Below are 20,418 nucleotides of genomic sequence, written 5' to 3'. Positions count from 1 at the left end.
CGCGGTTTCGATTCCCGGCCACGGCGGCCGCTTTTATGGTGGAGGCGAAAAGCAAAAACGCCCGTGTGTTCGAGATTTCGGCGCCCGCTAAAGATCCCCAGGTGGTCAAAATTAATCCGGAGCCCTCCACTACGGCGCGCCTCATCGCCTGCGTTGCGTCGGCGCGTTAAACCCTACAATCAATCAAACTTTGTTGGGCCGCGTCGATTTAATGCCGTTGCGGCTGGCTGTCCTGGCGCCGAAATCACGAATTCAGTGCGTCGAAATCACGAATGGCAAATGCAGCGACTCCGTTCGAAAACACCTCCACGACGTCGAAGTAACGCTATCGCGTCATACATTAAAGACGTAAACGTAACCGGTTCCAATTTCGACTGGGCACCCGGGTTCGAATCCCGCACGAACCCAATTTTTTCTCCCTTTACAGCGGAGGCCGCTTCGGTACTATTCGTATTAACGACGACGCCTGTAGTCACTTTTCGTGTTCGATGCGACACCTTAAAAGAAAAGAAGAGAGGGGGGTATGTTAGACCTTGGCTCCTGCAAAAGCATGAGTGGTTTAGAGAAGTACTGATATTTGTGCTGAACCGTTGGTCGGCGTGATTCCAGACACGCTCAGCAGTGAAAATAAAACCGCGCGTGAAGCCACAACAAAGACACCGACCACAAGAGAAAAAGATTTTTCTGTTGTGGTCGGTGTATTTGTTATGCCTTCCATTCCCTAAAAGGCAGGTGTCCGTTGTACACGCACTCGAGTAGTGCGTGTTCAATTTATTACTACCCCCCCTAGCGTCACGGAATTATCCGAAGGAGGGCGGTGCGTCTTCCTGGGGAGGTGCACGAAGATGGTCTGCCAGGCGAAGTCTGACACCTGGTGGGTTCAGATAGCTCACCAGGTATCAGACTTCGCCTGCCACACCATCTTCGTGCACCTCCCCAGGAAGACGCCCCGCCCTCCTTCGGATAATTCCGTGACGCCAGTGGGTGATCCTCTTCCCGTCGTACCTCAGGAAGTCGAACGAGCGTTATTACTACCGTTCGTTTAAAAAACAAAACAATGCAACCACGCTTCATTCACACCGCACGTAGTGAGACAAACTTGAGCTCAGGAAGGGTGCACAGCCCGCCTAACCTCCGAGGCGTTGCTGACTGCAGGCCGTCTTGAGCCCGAAAAACGGACGCGCGCGGAACGCTCTTGAACAAAGAGTGAGACGGCCGGCGCGCCCGGCCACGTCAGCGCGCGCGCGCGAATCAACCTACTCCACTTTTACCGCTCGGCAGAAAACTCCGCCGCTGCCTGCCGGGCTGCTATAAACGCGTCGAAACCGTCCGCTCCATTTTGTCGGTTATTCTTTTCGTCCCGGCGAAGAGCGCGCCAGATAATAAAATATAACGACGTGCGCAATGGCGCGTGGCTGAAGACTGAAGAGGTGGGCGCTGCACTGCGGCGCCTCATTTGCATTCAGCAGTGCACGGCGCTACTATCACGTCCAACTCCTCTATGCGTGGTCGTGAAGCGATGTTTTATACATATACAATAGGCGTGCGGGGCGGCGGGCTTATCTGGGGCGAATCTTCGCGCCGCGGTTGTGTGCTATAATCGGCGGCACTTGCTCTTGAGAGCCCGTTCAATATCACAGCTGCACGGTGCGTGTTTCTTCGTTCTTCGCGTTTCTTTCTCTTGACGCCTTCGGTAGCTATGTCCTCGTGACCAATGAAAAAATAAGAGGTCCGGCAGTTTAAAGGGACCCTGCAACACTTTTTCAACTTCTTTTGAAATCTTAAATGCTTGCGAACGTAGTCACCCAACACACCCAGCACTTAGCTTAGGAGGTCGCAAAGTACCTCAGCCCAAAATTGCTGCTCTATGCCCATCAGATAACTTGTAAACTCGCTCAAAAGGTTTTCTCTTTTCCGGTCTTGACGTTCTTCGACGGCTCGAATTACGTCACTAAGGCCATGTAGCGGCTGCTGGCCGATTTTCCTCCAGTTGCAGCAATGAAAGCTTTTCGATGGCAGCTTTTTAAAAAAACCACAAAAAACAAAGCAGAAATGGAAGTCTATCTGGTGCGACGAGCAAATCATTCAGTGTCGCTCCGTGCTGGCGATAACTATAGCGTTCGCTAGTTCAGACGCGAAGGAAAGAGTGAAAGCGCTTATCGAAAGTGTTGCAGGATCCCTTTAAAGTAGGACGGAAGAAAGACGCCGGCATTGTTTCAGAGCGAAAGCTCTACTACGCCATGTCTCGCAAGTTCGGTTATCGCGTCGCAATGACCTTGACGCGCCGGAGCGCAAGTGCACGTAGCAGGTGTGGCACCACGCCACGTGATCCGCTGGCGTCACGGCTGCACTCGCTCGGAGCCTCACCGCTGCGGTAACACGTGATTAGGCGGGGGTTCAACCGCTGCTTCGCCGGTGCTCGGTCGCTCAGTCTCCCCATAGATGGCGCACCGACTGAGCCGTCTGTGCGTGCGACAGCCTGCATTCAAACATCCCGAGGCCTAACTTTCATGTAACACCGTGTGCATAGTCTCAGCAAAACCGGACCGAACTGACCTTTCGGTCGTCATAACTGAATTTACAGGTGGTGGTAAACCTGACCCAATTTTCTCTCTCGCTTTTTTCTTCCAACTTGTGTCATAGTTCAAAAGGTATGCCAGGAGGGGGGCACAGTAAACATACCCTATCTTGAGCTTAAGACTGTATCTTAAGCTCAACACCGTCCCCTTTTGTTGCCAGTGGCCGTCCAGTCACCAAACCACTAGGGGAATATGCTTTCCGCAAATGGAAACATTCTACGTTTCCAGCAGAACGAACGATTATCGGCGCCGGCGGGTAACCAGTACATGAATACATGAATACAATTTATTATTACAATAACATCTCTATCCTGTAGTTTCACCTCCGTAATGTTACTATATCCATAAAATTGTGCTTGAACTTATTTACACTATTTCGTTTTGTTTTTTATGCTTAGCTTAAGGCTCTCACTTCTTTTCGCAGCTGTCAGCGAAGTCTAAACATCCTACGTGTCCACCATGTACGCGTATGTCAAAACATTCGACCCTCATTTCTCATGATTGGTAGAGCGACTTTACCCGCCGCGGTGGCTCAGTGGTTAAGGCGTTGCGCTGCTGGGCACGAGGTCGCGGGTTCGGTTCCCGGCCGCGGTGGCTCAGTGGCTAACGCGTTGCGCTGCTGAGCACGAGGTTGCGGGTTCGGTTCCAGACCGCGGCGGCCGCTTTCCTGATGGAGGCGAAAAGCAAAAACGCTCGTGTGTACGAGATTTCGCCGCACGTTAAAGACCCCAGGTGATCAAAAGTAATCCGGAACACTCCACAATAGCGCGCCTCATCGCCTGCGTGGCGTCGGCGCCTTACACCTCATTAACAGTCAATCGGTAGAGCAAATGTGTCTGATCATCGCGCGGCGCAACGTCAAACAGGTGCGCCACTTCGAAGAAAAGTATACACGTCCGTAAACACGCAAAAACTGCGTCCAAAAGGAGTTTCACACAGGCGCATTTCGCGACTGCCACTGGCGTGGTGTGCCCTACCTTATTATAAACGTATTATAAACTACGTATATAAACGGTATTATAAATTACGTTTATAAACGTTATTATAAACTACGTATCATCCCGTTGTGATCATGTCCACAAAGTTAATATCCCTATGAGTCACACGCGTTCGTGCGGATGTTCATTCATTCCACGAACGTCACGTGACTGGAACGGCCTTCCGGCTGCAACTACGACTATCGTAAACAATGATGCTTTCCGATCAGTTATTAGTAATCAAATTGTGGTGCTGAGCATGATGTCCGGGGTTCGATTCTCGGCCGCGGCGGCCCCTTTTCTGATGGAGGCGAAAAGCAAAAGCGCCCGTGTGTCCGAGATTTCGGCGCAGGTTAAAGATCCCCAGGTGATCGAAATTAATCCAGAGCCCTTCACTACGGCGCGCCTCATCACCTGTGCTGCGTCGGCGCGTTAAACCCTACAGTCAATCAATATTGTTAATCAAAACCACTCCAATAACCATGAATGAATACTAATTTCCTCTTGTGTTGGCATGATATTTCTCGTTAAAGCAATGTGGTCTTCTCTTTGTAGTTATTGACCCTTTGTGCGCAGAATTTGTCAACTTTTTATGATGTGTTCTCGCACAATGCCACCTTTTTGTACGATTGCTTGATACGCACTGTAAGCTGTACTTGCTCATGAATCTTAAAACCCACTCCCCTCTATATTGCTTCGGCCCTGAGGGTACCAGTAAATAAATAAATAAATAAATTAATTAAGTGCGAATGCACTTTATAAGCGACCCCAAACCATCCACCGCCGGCGGCGGCGGCGGCGTCGGCGGCGTCCGCAGTGCTCCTCTATATTTAAAGAAGAAACAGCATCCGGCGCCAGGTTTCGATCCGAGGACTTTGCGGGCCGCAGCCCGACGCTCTACCGAATAAGCCACGGACGCGACGTTGATATTGTCAGTAACGCGCCTTATATCTTTAACGCATTCAAACTACGTCGTCAGCGGCGTGCGTTGGCGACTCAGCGGCGTTATAGCGGCTTGATAACTGCGTGGTGTACACGTGATACTACAAACCCGATGGAAGAGATGGAAGAGAAGGCGGCGAGGCGGTGGGCTGCGGGGGCCGAGCGCAAGCGCCGCAAGCGGGCCGACAACCGTGCATTCGCACTTTCACATTCTCCCCCTCGGGGAAATGCGGGGGAATTTTAAAGCAAAGCTTTCTACCTCTACCCCCCAAGAGTTCTTTCGCGACCGTTGGTGTCACCAGAAAACTCCAGCGAACAAATAAAAGAATTTAGTGGCACCGCCGGGAATCGAACCTGGAACTAATAGACTTACAAAGCGACAGCCCGTTGTCTTACCGATTCAGCTACGAGCCCACGCGAACACGGGAAGACAAATGGTGTATTCACCAAGCACATCTATGGGTTTACGCCCTGCTTTCTCGCTGAATGCCACGTGAAAGCGTCACACGATCACTCACGCCCGTCTAGCGGCCCTGTGCGCACCTTGCTCATGTGCTCAGAGTTACAAAAATTAAAGGAAGCTCACACCAATCCATGGAATCTCACTTTTAGTACACCAATGTGCTAAAGCCTGTGGCCTCCATTGTTCACGTAAAAAATCACAGCTCCTTGTCGTCCGCCCTCACGCCAAATAAAGGAATACATTCAAATACTCCTTGATGACCAGGCCATCACTCCAAACCCCAGCATCAAGATCCTGGGCCTACATTTCCAGGCCTACACCAACAGTGTCGTCTCCTTGCAGCGCCTCAAAAACAGCATTAATCTAATCATACACATGATCAGGCGAGTTGCCACCAAGAAGCGAGGCCTAAAAGAATCCGGTACCTTTCGAATAATTGAAGCTTTTGTCCTCTCGAGAGTTACTTACTACAAACCCCTATCTTCTTCTCGACGACGAAGACATACAGATTCTTTATATAATGATTAGAAAGGCGGTTGAGCAGGCCATTGGTCTTCTCATGAGTGCGTCCACACTGAGGCTGCTTAACACGGGCTCAACAACACCGTGTAAGAGCTGATAGAAGGCCATCTTTCTAACCAGAAGGTCCGAATCACAACTGCGGTGAGTAACCGCATGCTTTACCAGATTGGCTGGGGAGCCCAGAATGTCACTCCGCTTGACGTACTCCCAGACTCTTGGCGACTAAAACTAAAGATGCTCCCTTTGCTTAGAAATATGAACTCCTCACATGACGAGGGTCAACGAAAAGCACGGGCTCAAGCGCTAAACACCACCCTCGGTGGGGCTCATGCAGTTATCTACACAGACTTCTCCAAACATCGAGGGCAGCAACATGCCATCATCGTGGCTACCTCCAGAACCAACCTCCTAGCGTGTGCCTCGCTTAGGACCCAACAAATGACGGCAGCGGAAGAGGCAGCCATCACCTTGGCTCTCACTCAACTAGGGGTTCGGAGGGTAGTCACCGATTCCCAGAACCTACTGGAATTACCAGTCGGGTTGAGTGTCCTGACCTGCACTGTGCATGCGAAAAAACCACTCCCCAAACTGTTACATTCAGCTCATCTGGACACCGCCTCACGCTTCAATGGAGGGCAACAAATACGTCCACCCAACAAGCCTGCGCTTTTACCTCCCGTGCTATGGAGCTGCGCGAGGAGAGTCACCCCCTTGTCACGTCCAGGGAGATAATCCAGCATTATCGCCTTCTGAGACAGACCATACCTTCGCCTTACCCTGACCTTTCCAGAGAACAACAAACTACCCTACGGCTCATACAATCCGGGCTCCTTCCCACAGCCTACGCGTCTTCACGTAATGGATCCGAATCGCTACGACGCTGAATTTAAATTTTTCTCAGAAGTAGGAATACTCCGCTTCGTAATCGGGGTGTGCAACTTTAGCCCTGAGCACCCTCCTCTCTTTCCGTCAACTACCCAACAAGAACAATGGGAGATGCTGCTGTCCAGGCCTTCTCTACCTACCCAGCTTCAGCGGGTGGACAGAACACAGTCCGCGCGGTCTGCATATGGGTCCCACAGAACAAGAAATTACTCCCCAGGGCTGCACTCTCGGCCGTTCAGAAATCTGAACAGAAGCATTTCTTCCTCCTCCTTCTCAGCTGCAAGTCTCGTCGCCTCCGTCCGCGGCGCAGAGACGGAGAAGCCAGGTCGTCTAACACCTGGTTGGCGCTTACTTTGATTTTATAAACAAAGGTTTCCACTCTTGTGCTACACCAATACAACTCAACCAAACACCGTTCATGCATCATGCATTGATTTAACCTTACCAAGAATATCTCTTCGAAGTAATAAATGGTGTGGTTAAGTGCATTTCACTTCTCTATGGTTTTACTATTTGTAGAGCGATGTGAGTGATTTTAAGTGACGTCGCATGAGTAATCGTTATAGGTGCCGTTTACAGCTTTGCTTTCCAACCACATTCACGGGGTGGATTGGCGCGATTTTTTTTTGTGTTCCCTGATCTTCCGGGGGATGTTAACATTCTTTCGACAGCGTATAAAGTCAGATTTGAGTTGTAGGATCCATTTTCTCTAAGTCATTTACTGCCTGTGTATGGAGATTTCGGCGCACGCAAAAGTTGGTCTAGATTAATCCGCAGCCCTTCACTGCGGCGAGCCTCATGGCCCAGCTTTGGCGCGTAAACCCACACTTTTTGTAGCGCGAGCTACACTGGCCGAGGTTGAGCAGTTTCGAGAGCCGTGCTGCGCATGCGCGTGGAGCAGTGACGTCACACGGCGCACAGAACGTTGCTCGCTGCCCGGAGTCTCTCCCACGCCCCACGCGCCCAGCGTCTTCGCCGACCTCCGTTCCGCACGTGGCGGCCCGGTCCACTTGATGACCATGAGGCGAGTGGCCGGGTGTGCAACCGATGGCTCGTGCGCCTGTGGAACCAGCTTAGCTCTGGGGCGATTGGTGACGCTGCGCCGGAGCCACTTAATAAATATACACGTGTCACATAATGCGGCGGCGACGCCGAATCCTCTCGGGTACATCTGAAGCAATTTGAAGATATGCTGATGGTTGCAATGCAATTGGCCGTCTCAATTCGTCAATCCGTAGTAGAAATCCTTCGCGTTTAGACTGGCGACTTTGAAGTGTCATTTAAACCGAACAAAAACTATTGGTGATTCATTGGAGGATCGTTAAGGATGCGGGAGTAGCTCGGCCATCTTGCTCGCGAAATTCAGGATCGGCCGTGGCAGCTATCTCCACGCGCTGAGTCTCCACACTCTGGTTCTCTACTTTTCTGTGGCTGGCCGTGTTGACGGATCGACGCGAAAATTCCGCCGACATGCCCAATCTTGCGCTCACGCAAAGAATATGACGTCTGAATAAACCATTTCGCTCACACTTCCAGCAAGCGGCTAAGCAAACAGTGCGTTCCAGAAAAACCAGAGCAGCGGGTAGGCGACTCGTTTTCATCGCACGCAAATCTGTTACCGGGATGAGGAATACGTTATCGACTACACGAGGCCGTCGCCAGCGCGGCGAGTGCGATGCAGCGCCGCGGCAGCTGGCCGAGAAGCGAAGGCGGACGTCGCGGAGGGAAGCCGCTTTCGTGCGTGAAATCCGGAGCAGCGCGAACGCGAGGAGGAGGTTACGGCGACGGCCAGGCGGGCTTCCCTTTGTGAACGAGCGGCGTCTTCTTTTCGTGTATACCAGTGGCTGCGACCCAAATGCGGATGCCCCACTGAAACCATTCCGCGTGCACCCCCCCCCCCCCCCCCGCCTTTCTGTCTCCCGGCTGAACCACTATCTTTTTCGCTGCAACACGCGCTTGCCTCGCTGTTCTGCCAGGGTTTTCTTCTTGCTTCTCCGGGCACACGTTCTTGGGCCTTTGCACCGCTGCCTCGTGGTCCCGGCTTCTTGGGACGCCAAGAGGAGGATGTGCCCGGCCTGTGTTTCCGAAAGGTTTCCCCGTGCCACTTTTTCCAGGGTCTTCTTCGCCGCCGGTCGCGCCTACTTGTGCGGCGTGCGCGCACGCCCCTCGTTTGCTTGGCGAAAGGGGATAATGACCTTGAACCGCAATTGATCCCCCCGCCCCCATCTCTGCTCCCCATTCTCTGCCGGGGCTCTCTTCTTTGGGGGCAGTCTTTCTCAAAGGTCGCTACTGATGGAACGATTCCCTCCCCCCCACGGCCGCTAGCGTAATGTCTTCCTCTGCGATCCCCTGCACGCATACACGAGGAAGGTCACCGTAGATGAAGCTGATTTGCCATGCCGTGTAAGCTCGCTGGTGTGCGGTGCCAGGCTGGCGCGAGACGAACCACACGTGCTGGACAGTACAGTGAATTCTCGGTATTCTTTTTTTCGGCATAACGACAAGTTGTGGCCACACAAGCCCGTCGCAGTTTTTCAACAGTGAACCCTGTAAGGCGTGACGACAGTATCTAAGATGTCAATGCACTGCTTTTCTTGCGAAAGTAATGCCAGGACAAGTACTCAACCGCTGGTCACGCCGGATAAGTGTTTCGGCCGAAACCGAACACCTTTTTTAGTTGTTGTTGACTCGCAGAACCTAAAGCATTAACCTCGTGCTAGACCAGTTCGAGGTCAGTGGACGCAGGGCTCTTCACGTCTTTGTCGCGCGCGTATCTGACATTTTGGAAAAAAACAGCAAAAATGCAACGAAGCCACAAGGCAAAGAAAAGACAACACACGCTGGACGAGCAACTGGACGTATAATTGAAGAATCATACACTCTGCGATCAACCAACCTCCAACGCACGCGCAAAGCTTTCAGCCCAAAACTCAACTTCATTCTGAAAGAAACGGCACACGCCATGCTCAGTGCACTGCCCTAATCAACAAACATCACCCTTGTAGGATTGCAATGTCTTTATCACTCAAAGCAATGAAAGGTACGCTAACACGATTTCCTTGTTGCTGTTTAATATAAAGCGCTTCAAGTATCTCTCTCCTACTTTTCGCGCTACCTTTGTCAAGAATGGTTACATTTTCAAACCATGGCGTACACTTGCACTTGCGGCAAATACGTCAGTCCTGCCAAAATAAATAAAGCGTAGCGTAGTGTAGCGTAGCGTAGGAAGCATAGCTTAACCAGCTGCTTTCCTTCAGGCGAGTGAGATGTTCTAGCGCAAACTGTAAAACGAAATGACGTAAATCTGCTTCCTCTGTAGGACAGGTGTCTGTGCCATTTCCCTCGCTGATCCGTAAGAAGTCTTAGATTTAGAGTGGGCAAGGCTCCGTGGTCAAAGTCGTTGCTTTTATTTTCGATCCAGCCATCTCTCGGTTTCAATAACTTTGTCATATCGAACGGTTGTAATATCCTGGTGATACGATATTACTTGGAAAATCGGTGCTTTGTCACACCTAATGTCACCCGTATCGTTGTCTGGTTTGTTTGTGACTCCATTTTAAGACCTGTGAGACAAGTGATTTTGCGTCAGCCCGTTTCTCTTCGGACACAAAAGTTCCAGGGTTACACCAATGTAAAATATCTGTCACCGCCTTCATTTGCTAGAAAAAAAGTTATTTCGAGGATCCACTTAGTTTAATTGGGCCACTTGGTTTGCCTTTAAATCTGGTTTTAGTGTGGAACTAACGATCAGCCCATTCCCAGTGCACGTCTGCGTCTTTTCTCTTCCTTTTTTTTAAGGCTACGAACAAAATGTGAGGGAGCGTCACCAATCACCCCAGAGCTAGGTTGGTTCTATAGGGCTAGTGCGCTGCTACTTCGGCCGTACACGCAGCGCCACCTGGCAGCCTCCGCAGCATTTTTTGCTTGTCCGGGTCTTAGCGAAGTCAGCCGCCGCCGGTAACGAAGTGTTGCGGGATGGCGCCTCTGCGGGCGAAAACACGCAAATCAGTGTACTGTTGCGTCTACGGATGCCATAACAGCTACGCCAACACTGCTGACAAGCTCCCGAAAACCAGTTTTTATTCCTTTCCGTGGAAGCCGTACGAAGAGGAGCGCAGGCTGCGCTGGATTAGGGCTGTGCGTCGTGCAAGATAAACAAGCGCGTTTGGCGTCTCTTTTGACAGCTCCCTCCTGGCTTCGGCTTCGGTGTTTCTGCCTGCAAAAATAAAAAAGAAAAGAAATGTGTTAATGTGGACTGAGGAGTTCTAACATGAGAAAGTTTGTTTGTTCAACAAACTTTCTTCTTCTTGTTAATATGACCTGTTTCATGCAATTTAGTTTATTCACGTGCATTTAAGACTCTATTTACTGCAAGTAAAAAGGACGGATTGAGCAAATGTTTAAGGTTGTGCACCCATACGTGAATCCTTACCGTAAGTTGTGGCTTGCGCCCAGAATGGGCGTGGTGAAGCGAGTGCAGCTGCAAGTGCTTCAAACTCTGTCCTCCTCGTTTTGATGCGGTGGGCCATCGTGCTTGTGATGCGGTGCTTCCGCTCTTGGTGCCATCTGCGACAAAATGTGCCATTTTGTATAAAATGCACAACACGCTGTGAAGCACATAAAGGCTGCAGATATAACAAACCTGTCTACAGCAGCCTGGCCCAGGGTTAAAAGCGCGATCTCCGCTATCTGCTCCACGCTTTTTTTCACAAACGTTTTGTAATACGTTTCCTCTCTCTGCTCCAGCATAGCGAGAAGGTTGCACCTGTTTATTGTCAGGGGTACCACGCTCGCCACCTGCATGGTTGCGTACGTTTCTCGCGCTTCCCCGAGCAGCGATCTGACAACCTCGATGCCGAGATTGAGACTTTCGTCTACAGCTTCTGTGGAAGCACCGGTTGGATCTGCATTTTCGTCGTGGCTGTCCTCGCACGCGATCATGTCCGCGAACGCACACCTCACGCCCGAGAATTGGGCATGTACCGTTTTCGGGCACAGGGGTTTGAGTACTGGGGCAGGCAAGGGGCGACCTGTATAAATAATTATCAAGTTGTATGATGCAATACAAAAAAGCACGCATGCTTCAATGTTGAATAATCTGAACAATTCAAGAAAGCGCTCCTCGTGCTTACTTGCAAAGAGTTCCTTTATCTGTTTCTTCGTGTCCAGGGTCGGTCGCGTAAGCACGCGGCAACTCCGTGCACGATTTCTCCTCGTGGCTGTTTATGAAAACGGCCACCGCCGCCGCGTGTTTACACCAACCGCGGCAGCCAGCCTTGCACGAACAGCGGCCTCGCACAATGCGCCTTGGGTTCGGCGACAACTACATAAACAAAACAAATCACCATGTACGTGAAATAAGCACATAAGGGTATCTCAAATACAATTCACTCACCTCCAGCCGCACGTCGTAGTCGCAAGTGCTCTTCATCTGCGGAATGCACCTGGCCACGATTTCAGACGGCGCCGTCTCGCTGAGGATTTCTTCTTTTACGCCGTACACGTGGTTGCTCGCGTAAAGCTTGATGCCGCGCCTGAAGCAACTTCCCTTGAAATACTTCTCAGGGCTCTGTATTTTACTAAAACCGCAATACAGCACGCACGATCCGCTTGGCGCCGTCATGCTGGCCTCGCGCGGACGCGGCCGAGCCATAGAGAAAGCCTTGCGGAGCTGCGTTGCACGGAACGGCGGACAAGCAAAAAATGCGGCGCGGCGCCGGAGGGGGCGCCACCGGTTCCAATTCAGTGGCGCCTCCAAACGAGCGCACGAGGCCTATAGGCGCACGCCGGTGTTGCTGCGACGCACGAACCATCGGTTGCACACCCGGTCACCCATCGCATGGTCAAGTGGACCGGGCCGCCACGTGCGGAACGGAGGTCGGCGAAGACCGCGGGAGCGTGGGGTGTGTGAGCGACGCCGGGCAGTGAGCAACGTTCTATGCAGTGGCGGTCCCAAGGGGGGGGCGAAGGGGGCGATCGCCCCCCCCCCCCCAAAAAGAGGTCCTCAGCTTCTTATTTTTTTTTTGTTTTTTTCGAAGCATTCCACTTGCACGAGGTTAAATCCCACTTGTTCGAGGTCGCAAACGTGTTGCGACCGTCAGAAATACGGGCTCGAGTCAGCCGTTGCACCGCCTACGGGGAGTCAAAAACCACTGTGTGGCTAAGTGATTTATACGCAAGCGGGTTACACCACATACGCGCACACGCCGGCATTGTTGTCACCTCCTCCGCAGAACTGACGCAAGGAGAGAAGCGGTTCTTATTCGCCCCACAAAAAAAAAAAAAAAAATCGGCCCCCCTAAAACCAATCTCTGGGACCGCTACTGGTTCTATGTGCCGTGTGATGTCACTGCTCCTCGCGCATGCGCAGCAAGGGGTCTCCAGGGGGTCTAGGACATTTCGGTGCACGGACGTTTCGGTGCGCAAACTTTTCGGCGGCCGAATTATCGGTGCTTGCTTGTTTGAAACACCCGTTCTATTTTTATTTCCGCATAACGTGAGTGATGAACAATAATTAGCACAGTGATCGCATTTTTACGTTGATGCCGTATTTGATTCTTACCAGTTATTGTTAGAAATCAAACATTTGTATATTTTTATTGACTAACTTGTTCAGAGAACACCTGTTATGCAGCCAAGTAATTGAATTCTTTTGCTCTTTTTTCAATTTACGGAAAGGCATTAAATAGATTCGCTCCTTTTTGCGGCACGCGAATCATCCACAACAATTAGCCAGTACGGACGGTGTAATTCATTTTTATGCAGTGTCACTATCCAAAGAAAGCAGCTTTACAAACATTCGGTTGCCCCCCAAAATGCAGAAAATCTTATATGAAAAGTTTGTCACGTTGGTTACATTGTCACGCTAAAGTGAATTTGCAAATACTGTTGTCTCTACATTTCTTACAGACAAGTATATAGGATATTGTCATGGAGGAAGAACGAGACTTTTCGGAAACAGCCTTTTGGATAAAGCTCATTCCCGTATCTAGGGCGTTATGTTTGCACGCGTACTTTCATCTCATTGTAATGCTTTGTCCCAGCCTCCACCCACCCGTTCCACACCCTCGTCTTTAGGTTTCAATCTCCCCCACATTCCTCTTTCACTCACATTACTTCCTGTTTCCCTTGAAAACCATACAGGCCTCCGAAGCGTCACGGCATTGATGCAAGGCATTGACGTTCACCAAGAGCTCACACAACCTCTCTAATGCGCAACAAAAAGCCACCCGAACATGAGGCCGCTGAGGACACAATGACCAGTATCGTTTGCGCCTGTCGCCCCCATTGAGGAACAAGCTTGCTGGCTGCACCCTTTCGCACGTCGCGGTCACACAGACGGCGCCCCTCTCCAGGAATCGCTCTTTCTTCGCATTCGGTCGCCCCATCGGCAATTGACTCTTCAAGTCGCGCATTCCATGGACACCCCAGACATACCTCGCTTTCTTCTTTTATAAGAAGAAAAAAATTGCATAGGCTGGTTTAACGAGAGCTGCTACAGTAGTCTTCAAGTTTGCGACATCCAGTTTACATATTGGAGAAGAACAAGTGACACGCCCTCTCTTTACCAAAGGGGCTGGTAGCGGGTGCTGCTCAGCGGCCTGGCTTGCGTCGTGATTTTTCCCCTTTACCGCAACTGAGTGCTGCTGCCCGCTTTTTTCGTACACTCCGCAAAATGTCGCTGCTTCCTTGTGTTATTTATTATTTGGAGGCCCACTTTTTCTAGTTGCGGCTACGTTTAATCTATTCGTTGGTGCTGTGGTTTGGCGCCAAGAAATTCCGTGGAGTGTGCCGCCCAGACTGCCTGTCTTGCCCTCGCGCTGACAGCGTATCGCATCGTGTCGTTACCTCACGTCGACCCCGCCACCAAGGCAGGCGTCGCGAAATTGTGGCGCTTTTCTCGGCGCCTGCCTTCGTGTCAGAATCGGCGCGACGACTAGGATATCGTTATTGTATTAAGCTCTCACTGCGCGAGCACGACGCCTGCCCTCGTGACGGGTTCGACGTTACGACTGCAGCTTGCGACTATTACGGTAACTTTGCGATGTCCTTAGAACGCGTGACGACTACGGTGCCGTCTCATGGCGCCTGCCTTTGCGACGTGGCCCACGCGACAACGGCAGTGCGCGGGGGCTGCAGCAACATTTCACGGTGCCTACCTTCGTGGTGAGATCGACCAGACGACCGCAGCTTGCGACGAGGCGACAAGTAGCGATTCGATTTCATGGTGAGGCAATTATAATTGTAACATTATGATACACTTTCATCGCACGAATACGGCACTTTTACAGCGTCTCCCTTCGTGGCGGGGTCAATGCGATGCAGCGCGCGACGACTACGGCTAGCTTTCTCAACGCCTGCCAACGTAGCGTGGTCTTTTTTTTTATGCTTAGTGATAGGCTTCCCAATTCGAATCTTATAAGAATCGGATCCATTCCTTCTTGAGGCGGACATACGAGCGACGGTTTGCCTTGCCGCGGCACGCTGAGCCCTTTTACTATCATGGACTTCCCACACGCGCAACGTTTGTGCTTCTTGTGTTCTCGCGTCTCTCGCCCGTTTTTATACTTTTTTCGCTAAACAAGACGGTGGACCACCGACACAACTAGCCCGAAGCCACGCTCAACTAAACGTACACATAGAGAGGAGAACCGACGTTTGGGTGCAGCGTTTGCAGCCGACGCAGCGGCGTATAATCTTTCGACTGGTTCCGGTGGCCACCGCGCGGCGGCGCCACTGATGCACGCACAGTCCGACGCACATGAACTTTTCTACAGCATGGAATTCCCTGCAGAATCGGAGTGTACGTTGGTGCTCTAAGCGTCTCTCTTGCCCTGCAGTCTATACTGAAACTGGCTCCAACACTGTTCTGTATACAAATGCAACCTTTTCGGTCCACGAATTAAATGTATTTCTCTAAGATTACGAAACATTACCGCTCGCTGGCCGACGGAATCAGCGCCGCAGATGCATGCGCTAAAACCCACGCGTTTCTTTTTTCCTTTAAATTAATAGAGTACGCGTTCTGCGTAAGCCGGGCTTCTCCGTATCACTCATATCATCTCGATACGAAGCGAGCTGCATGAAACGATTGCGAAGAACATACGCGAAATAGTGCAAATTGTTCGGCTCACCGCGATTAGGTGTGAATACGGCGCATAGGTGTACAAAGTGCAACATGAGTCACAATGTCATCCAAGCGCAGCGATTAAAAAATATGGGGCGAGGTTTGGCTGCAATGACGACAGGATATTCCACGAAAGCAGCACACATTCATCCTTACAAAGTGCGCGCCAATAACCCACTGCGGGTATGCCAATGTGCGGGCACGCATCACTGGAATAACAGCAACAAGTGTCGGATATGCGCCGGACCTTAGGCCTAATGTTTCACTTATATTGCGACGTGAGCCGGTAAACACAGCTTGACACACAATCAGTATTTTTAAATCGAATATTTCTTGGCCTCACTGATGGCTCTGTCGTAACCAAAATGGACTGCAGGAAAGACCACTTTACACAACGGTCGGACACATGAGGATGATGAAACAAGAAAAAAAAAATATCCAGAAATTTAGAGAATCGCCTACTAATGAGTAGCATTGTTATGCCGATTGTCTTGAGTGTGAGTTCTTTACAGTCATTTTTTTTTTTATTTTTCTAAATCATATTCGACCAATTATCTCAATTTACGCTAATGTAGCGACTCCATTTGTAACTTTTGGGAAATCTGCATTATTGTTGAAATGCCTTTCCTTATACGGTTGGCTATATTCCTTGGTTTTTTATATTTTTTTCATTATTCAGTTTTTCGAAATTTCGTTAGACCAATTATCTACATTTACGTTGTCATAGCAAGTACAGGTGGGCTTTTCGCGAAACATGCGTTATTGTGGAAATGCAGGGCGTTCCACGTTTCACCATTTTCTGTAACTTCCTTTTTATATATCTGTTATTTTTTAGTTTTTCAAAATTTCGTTCCACCAGTTGTCTCCATTTACGCTATTATAACAATTACAAGTGAAACTTCCGCAATATCAGATTTCTCGTGGAAATGCAGGGCCTTACACGTAGAGCCACTAAATAAGCTCCAGTCTAGTGGCTCTAGTACTCGGCAGAGCTGACCTCTCCAGCCCACATTAAAGATTTCCCTCCCCCGGCGAAGAATGCTACGCATTAAAATGCTTCCCGTTGTCTCCAATCAAACCTGCGTCCCTCGCGATATGAAGCCCACATGTATCCGATTGCGCTGTTACGGCAAGGTCGACGATGAGGTGTGTGTGCGTGTGAAAAAAAAAGGGGTGGGGGGCTCAGATTCGTTTGCTGTCGTCTGAGTTTGGACTTCGACTCTCAAGCGGTTTGCACTTTGATCGTTGACGCTGTGACTTTGGCAATTGCCCATATTATTTTCCCACGCAAGAAAAGCTTGGCGTTTCAACCATCGTTGTCGTTAAACCTACCAGATGTCATTTTCTTTCGATGGGGCACCGGTGTATAATACCCCTGCTACACTGGGGTCCAAATGTCATTTGAACCAAATGTCATTTGACTCAAGTGGGTTGCTTCAAATGCCATTCAGAATCCGCCGTGCTACACTACAATTTCGATGGCATTTGAAAGCTTTCACAACTGTTCGCTGTGCTGTAGTGGCGCTGTTGTTGCCCCGTTCCGTTTTCGTACACTAATACAACAATCAAACTTAGGAGCAGTCCGAGGCAGTAAAATGATATCAAATTAGAAGAGACACCAGTTTTGACTCTAAATATGGCTGTCTTGCGTTGTTTTTGTTTGTGTTTTTTGCAACTGACCCACTGGTTTTGAGAGTATGAAAATTAAATATATTGATTTCGTATTTTAAGTAAATAAACAGTGAACAAAGTTTTACAAACAACAATATTTTGTTTGTGTTACGTACGGAAGTATTATATTTTTTATTGCCGATCGAAGACGCTGCGTCCGAGAGTGCTGGAAATGGCATTTGAAATCTTAAATGTCTCTCTCGGTGCTCGTTTGGCTCAAATGTCATTGGAGCCAAATGGCATTTAAAAACCTAGTGTAGCAGCACAACTTGGCATTTGAGCCAAATGACATTTGGTTCAAATGACATTTAGACCCCAGTGTAGCAGGGGTATAAGACAGATTCCTAGCGTGACGTTAGTAGGCCTAACGTCGCATGTTTACCTATATTTAACGTTGGGCAACCTTCAAGTTGAGCCTTACGTTGTACATTGAAATGTCATACTTATTGTACATAGAGCCGCGGACACCGGCAGACCTCTACGGATACGGATTTAAGACTTTTGCCTTTGAAATGGGCGAACTACCTAACTAGACAAGCTGTGAGTGTCCTAGCCAGGCGTGATTGTAGGTTTGCCTGTCGTCGGGCCGTCGCACACTTGCGCCGGCCCCTCCATCTGCTGGACATCAACTTTGGCAAAGTGCATAATAAAATGGAAAACGAGAAGCTCCAGAATTGAGGCTTCAGCCAGTTCGCAGTAAATGAACCGAGGTGCGTTCCCACTGAAAATTCTTTTTCTCGGACAGTCGCGCAGCGATATCATCCGGACGAATTCACCTTATCGTAAGGATTGGCATCGAGAACAATGAACGCGTGGTTTCGGGTGCAAAGAATAAGAAATAGGCCGTTAATCTAAGGCCTAGTTAAGATATCTGGGTTTAGCATGACCATAGAATTGTCGTATGAATGCATTTTTGTTTGGTTTCCGACTCCATGTCACATGTAAACACTACGCCGTACCAGGCAGTATTAGTATCAGCATATAATTCCGAAGGCGCAGTTTCGCGTTGTTCTATACCTTGTTTCCCACATTTCAAGTCTTGTACGACTTGTCGCATCGTCGACACGAATGGCGTAATCGTGCAACTTACAAGCGCAACGGGAGCTTTTGGTACGCCATTTGGAAACGCGCGACCTCGACTTTGTGTAGTGATTCAAAGTTTTCTGTTTCGACTCCTTTGTTTTATTTTTGTTTTTTTTTTTTTTCGTCCAAAATTTGGTCTCAGTCTAGTTCCTGTCTGAAGGAACTCGCGCGGTGTTTCGCGACCGCAAGAGGTAACTTTTACCGTCATTTTGCTTCTGCGTCTTGATGACCGAGGCAACTTCGTGAGGTTCGACGGTAAAGATTATGCAACGTAGTGCAGAGGATGGGCTCCAAACAAAAATATTCACATATTCACACAGTAGGGCGCAAACTGAGCGTCGTAATGGTCGCCTTCTTCAAACGAAGCAAAATATTGCTCGCCCGCTCACGCATTACTTGAATTGCATATAAATATTGAGGATGCATCGACAAAACTGCAAGCTACTTTGGTATAAAGCAAAAAGAAACGGTAACAACGCATTGATTAGATGATGAGTCCGCTGCAGACATGGTCTTTTCTTCATGCTGTCTTGGCGCTAATAGGCGTTCAACGGCATGAAAGAACATGCAATAAAACGAAGTGAGTGGAATGGCTCAAGCACTCTGCTTACCTTTTCGGCGGCTCCTCGCACGCATCAAGGGCACATAGTCAGTGAAAGCGGGCCGCAGTCGCACCGGCAACACACTGTATCAGGCGGGGAGGGGCACTCTCACAGCGACGACGGGTCAGACACCGCACGGCCGCTCGTGGACAGCGCACAAAATCTGCGCACGTAGTGGACAGACACTCCCGCATGCAACCAGCCGCCAAAAAAAGGCAGCCCGCGGAAGAAAGGGGCCAGCGGCGAAGTGGCACTTTCTTCGGTGGCCGAGAACGTTCCCACTGCTTCGTAGTCGCCGCGGGGCAGGCGCGGAGTGTCAGCGGCACGACTTGAGAACGATGATGGCACGCCACTCAAGGAGGCGGCACAGCCGTGGACGACGTCGAGTAGCGGGAAACGACGGCAGGCACACGTCGTCGCGGGCAGCGGACGAACCGGGGAGGGCGAGCGCGCTGCGCTGGCGGGGATTTGGGTTAGTGAGCCCCCTACCAGCGGTCGGCTGTCACTCGGTCAAGTGCGCGAGAGAGGGACCCTCCGGCGCGCCGCGCGACGACCGGTGTTGTGGCGAAGCTACCGCGCCAACTCGCCGCCGCCGATCGCGTCAGAGGAGGAGAGGGGGAGGAGGAGAGATGCCGTCTTTCGCGAATCCAGGTCAACCGACCAAGGGAGCTCCCCGGCCTTGGCGGGGCACGCGGGGCTCGCCAGTCGTCCACGGCTGCCCCCTTGCCCGTCTTTCCGCTTGTTACGTTACCGATATTCGGCCGTTCCTCGCCTTGTTTAGTTCTTCGCTGTCACGGCGCGCGAGGGTCGACCTCTAGCTCGCTCGCTTTTCGATTACAAACGACCCCTCTCCCGGTGCAGGCCATCTCCGTGGGTCTGTTTCTGCCATCTCGGCCGTTAATCTTGGCCAGTTTCTATTGTTCGCCGTTCTTATTTTCTCTCCGCGCCATTATCCGGACGACGGCCGAGAAATAGCCCAACGGCGGAAAGGGAACGGAACGCTGCGTCTCTTATCCTGTACGGCCCGCTCCGGTTTTCCGTTTCTTCACCGCCTCATGCGCGGGTCGAATGGGATCGGCTGTGTACTGACGAGCGCTGGGATTTGATTATACGGATACTTTGCAGCTGACCCCATTTTTAATAATTCTGAACGTTTTCGACCAAAGGGCTTTGTGCAACAAAGCGCTCTACCTATCTTAAGTGCGCCCTGAAACACCGGCTGTCTTTCAGTAACCCATTTTACGTACCCCCTCTGCTTTCTCTTTCATGTGCATCTGGCGTCTTTGAAATCCGTCGTCTAGTTCAGTTGGGGCCGAGTATTTTATTTTCCGGTCGCATCAATCCGCTTCATACATCTAAACACAAATAAATTGACGCTTACTAGTTTTCCCTAACAAACCTCCACGTGGGAACCTCGTGAGCGTATTAGCAAGCGGTCGCACAACGAGTAGGGTACGACTAATTGATTTATTGATTGATAGATCGATTGATTGTAGGGTTTAACGCGCCGACGCAACGCAGGCGATGAGGTGTGCCGCAGTGGAAGGCTCCGGGTTAATTTTGACCA

The 20,418-nt window shown here is 50.4% G+C and overlaps 2 protein-coding genes across 4 annotated transcripts in view; both read right to left on the bottom strand.

The window, feature by feature from the left end:
- LOC144179588 (trypsin-1-like) overlaps nt 1-19,429 on the bottom strand; it is a 127,030-nt gene extending 107,601 nt beyond the window's left edge. For all 3 annotated transcript variants that reach the window (XM_077707999.1, XM_077708001.1, XM_077708002.1), the window contains exon 1: nt 18,861-19,429. The gene's annotated coding sequence lies outside the window, so the exon portion shown is untranslated. The remainder of the gene's footprint in view (nt 1-18,860) is intronic.
- Nucleotides 10,424-12,115, bottom strand: LOC144179587 (uncharacterized). Its single transcript, XM_077707998.1, has 4 exons — nt 11,764-12,115; nt 11,501-11,691; nt 10,801-10,934; nt 10,424-10,584 (listed from the first exon to the last, which is right to left on the bottom strand). Exons 1-4 carry the CDS (start codon nt 12,019-12,021, stop codon nt 10,448-10,450), a joined length of 720 nt encoding a protein of 239 aa, XP_077564124.1. The 5' UTR covers nt 12,022-12,115; the 3' UTR covers nt 10,424-10,447.
- Nucleotides 19,430-20,418: the final 989 nt, after the last annotated feature.

This window comes from Haemaphysalis longicornis, unplaced genomic scaffold, assembly GCF_048455015.1.
Source record: "Haemaphysalis longicornis isolate Haplotype H1 unplaced genomic scaffold, Haemaphysalis longicornis Haplotype H1 scaffold_4, whole genome shotgun sequence".
Taxonomy (NCBI): Eukaryota; Metazoa; Arthropoda; class Arachnida; order Ixodida; family Ixodidae; genus Haemaphysalis; species Haemaphysalis longicornis.
Note: the sequence above shows the minus strand (reverse complement) of the source record. Positions and strands in the feature narration are given on the sequence as shown.

Coding starts and splice junctions, on each gene's coding strand:
- LOC144179587 (XM_077707998.1), bottom strand. CDS start 12,021: ATGGCTCGGCCGCGTCCGCGCGAGGCCAGCATGACGGCGCCAAGCGGA. Junction 11,692..11,763: donor ACTACGACGTGCGGCTGGAG/GTGAGTGAATTG, acceptor TTGTTTATGTAG/TTGTCGCCGAACCCAAGGCG. Junction 10,585..10,800: donor GGCGCAAGCCACAACTTACG/GTAAGGATTCAC, acceptor TTATTTTTGCAG/GCAGAAACACCGAAGCCGAA.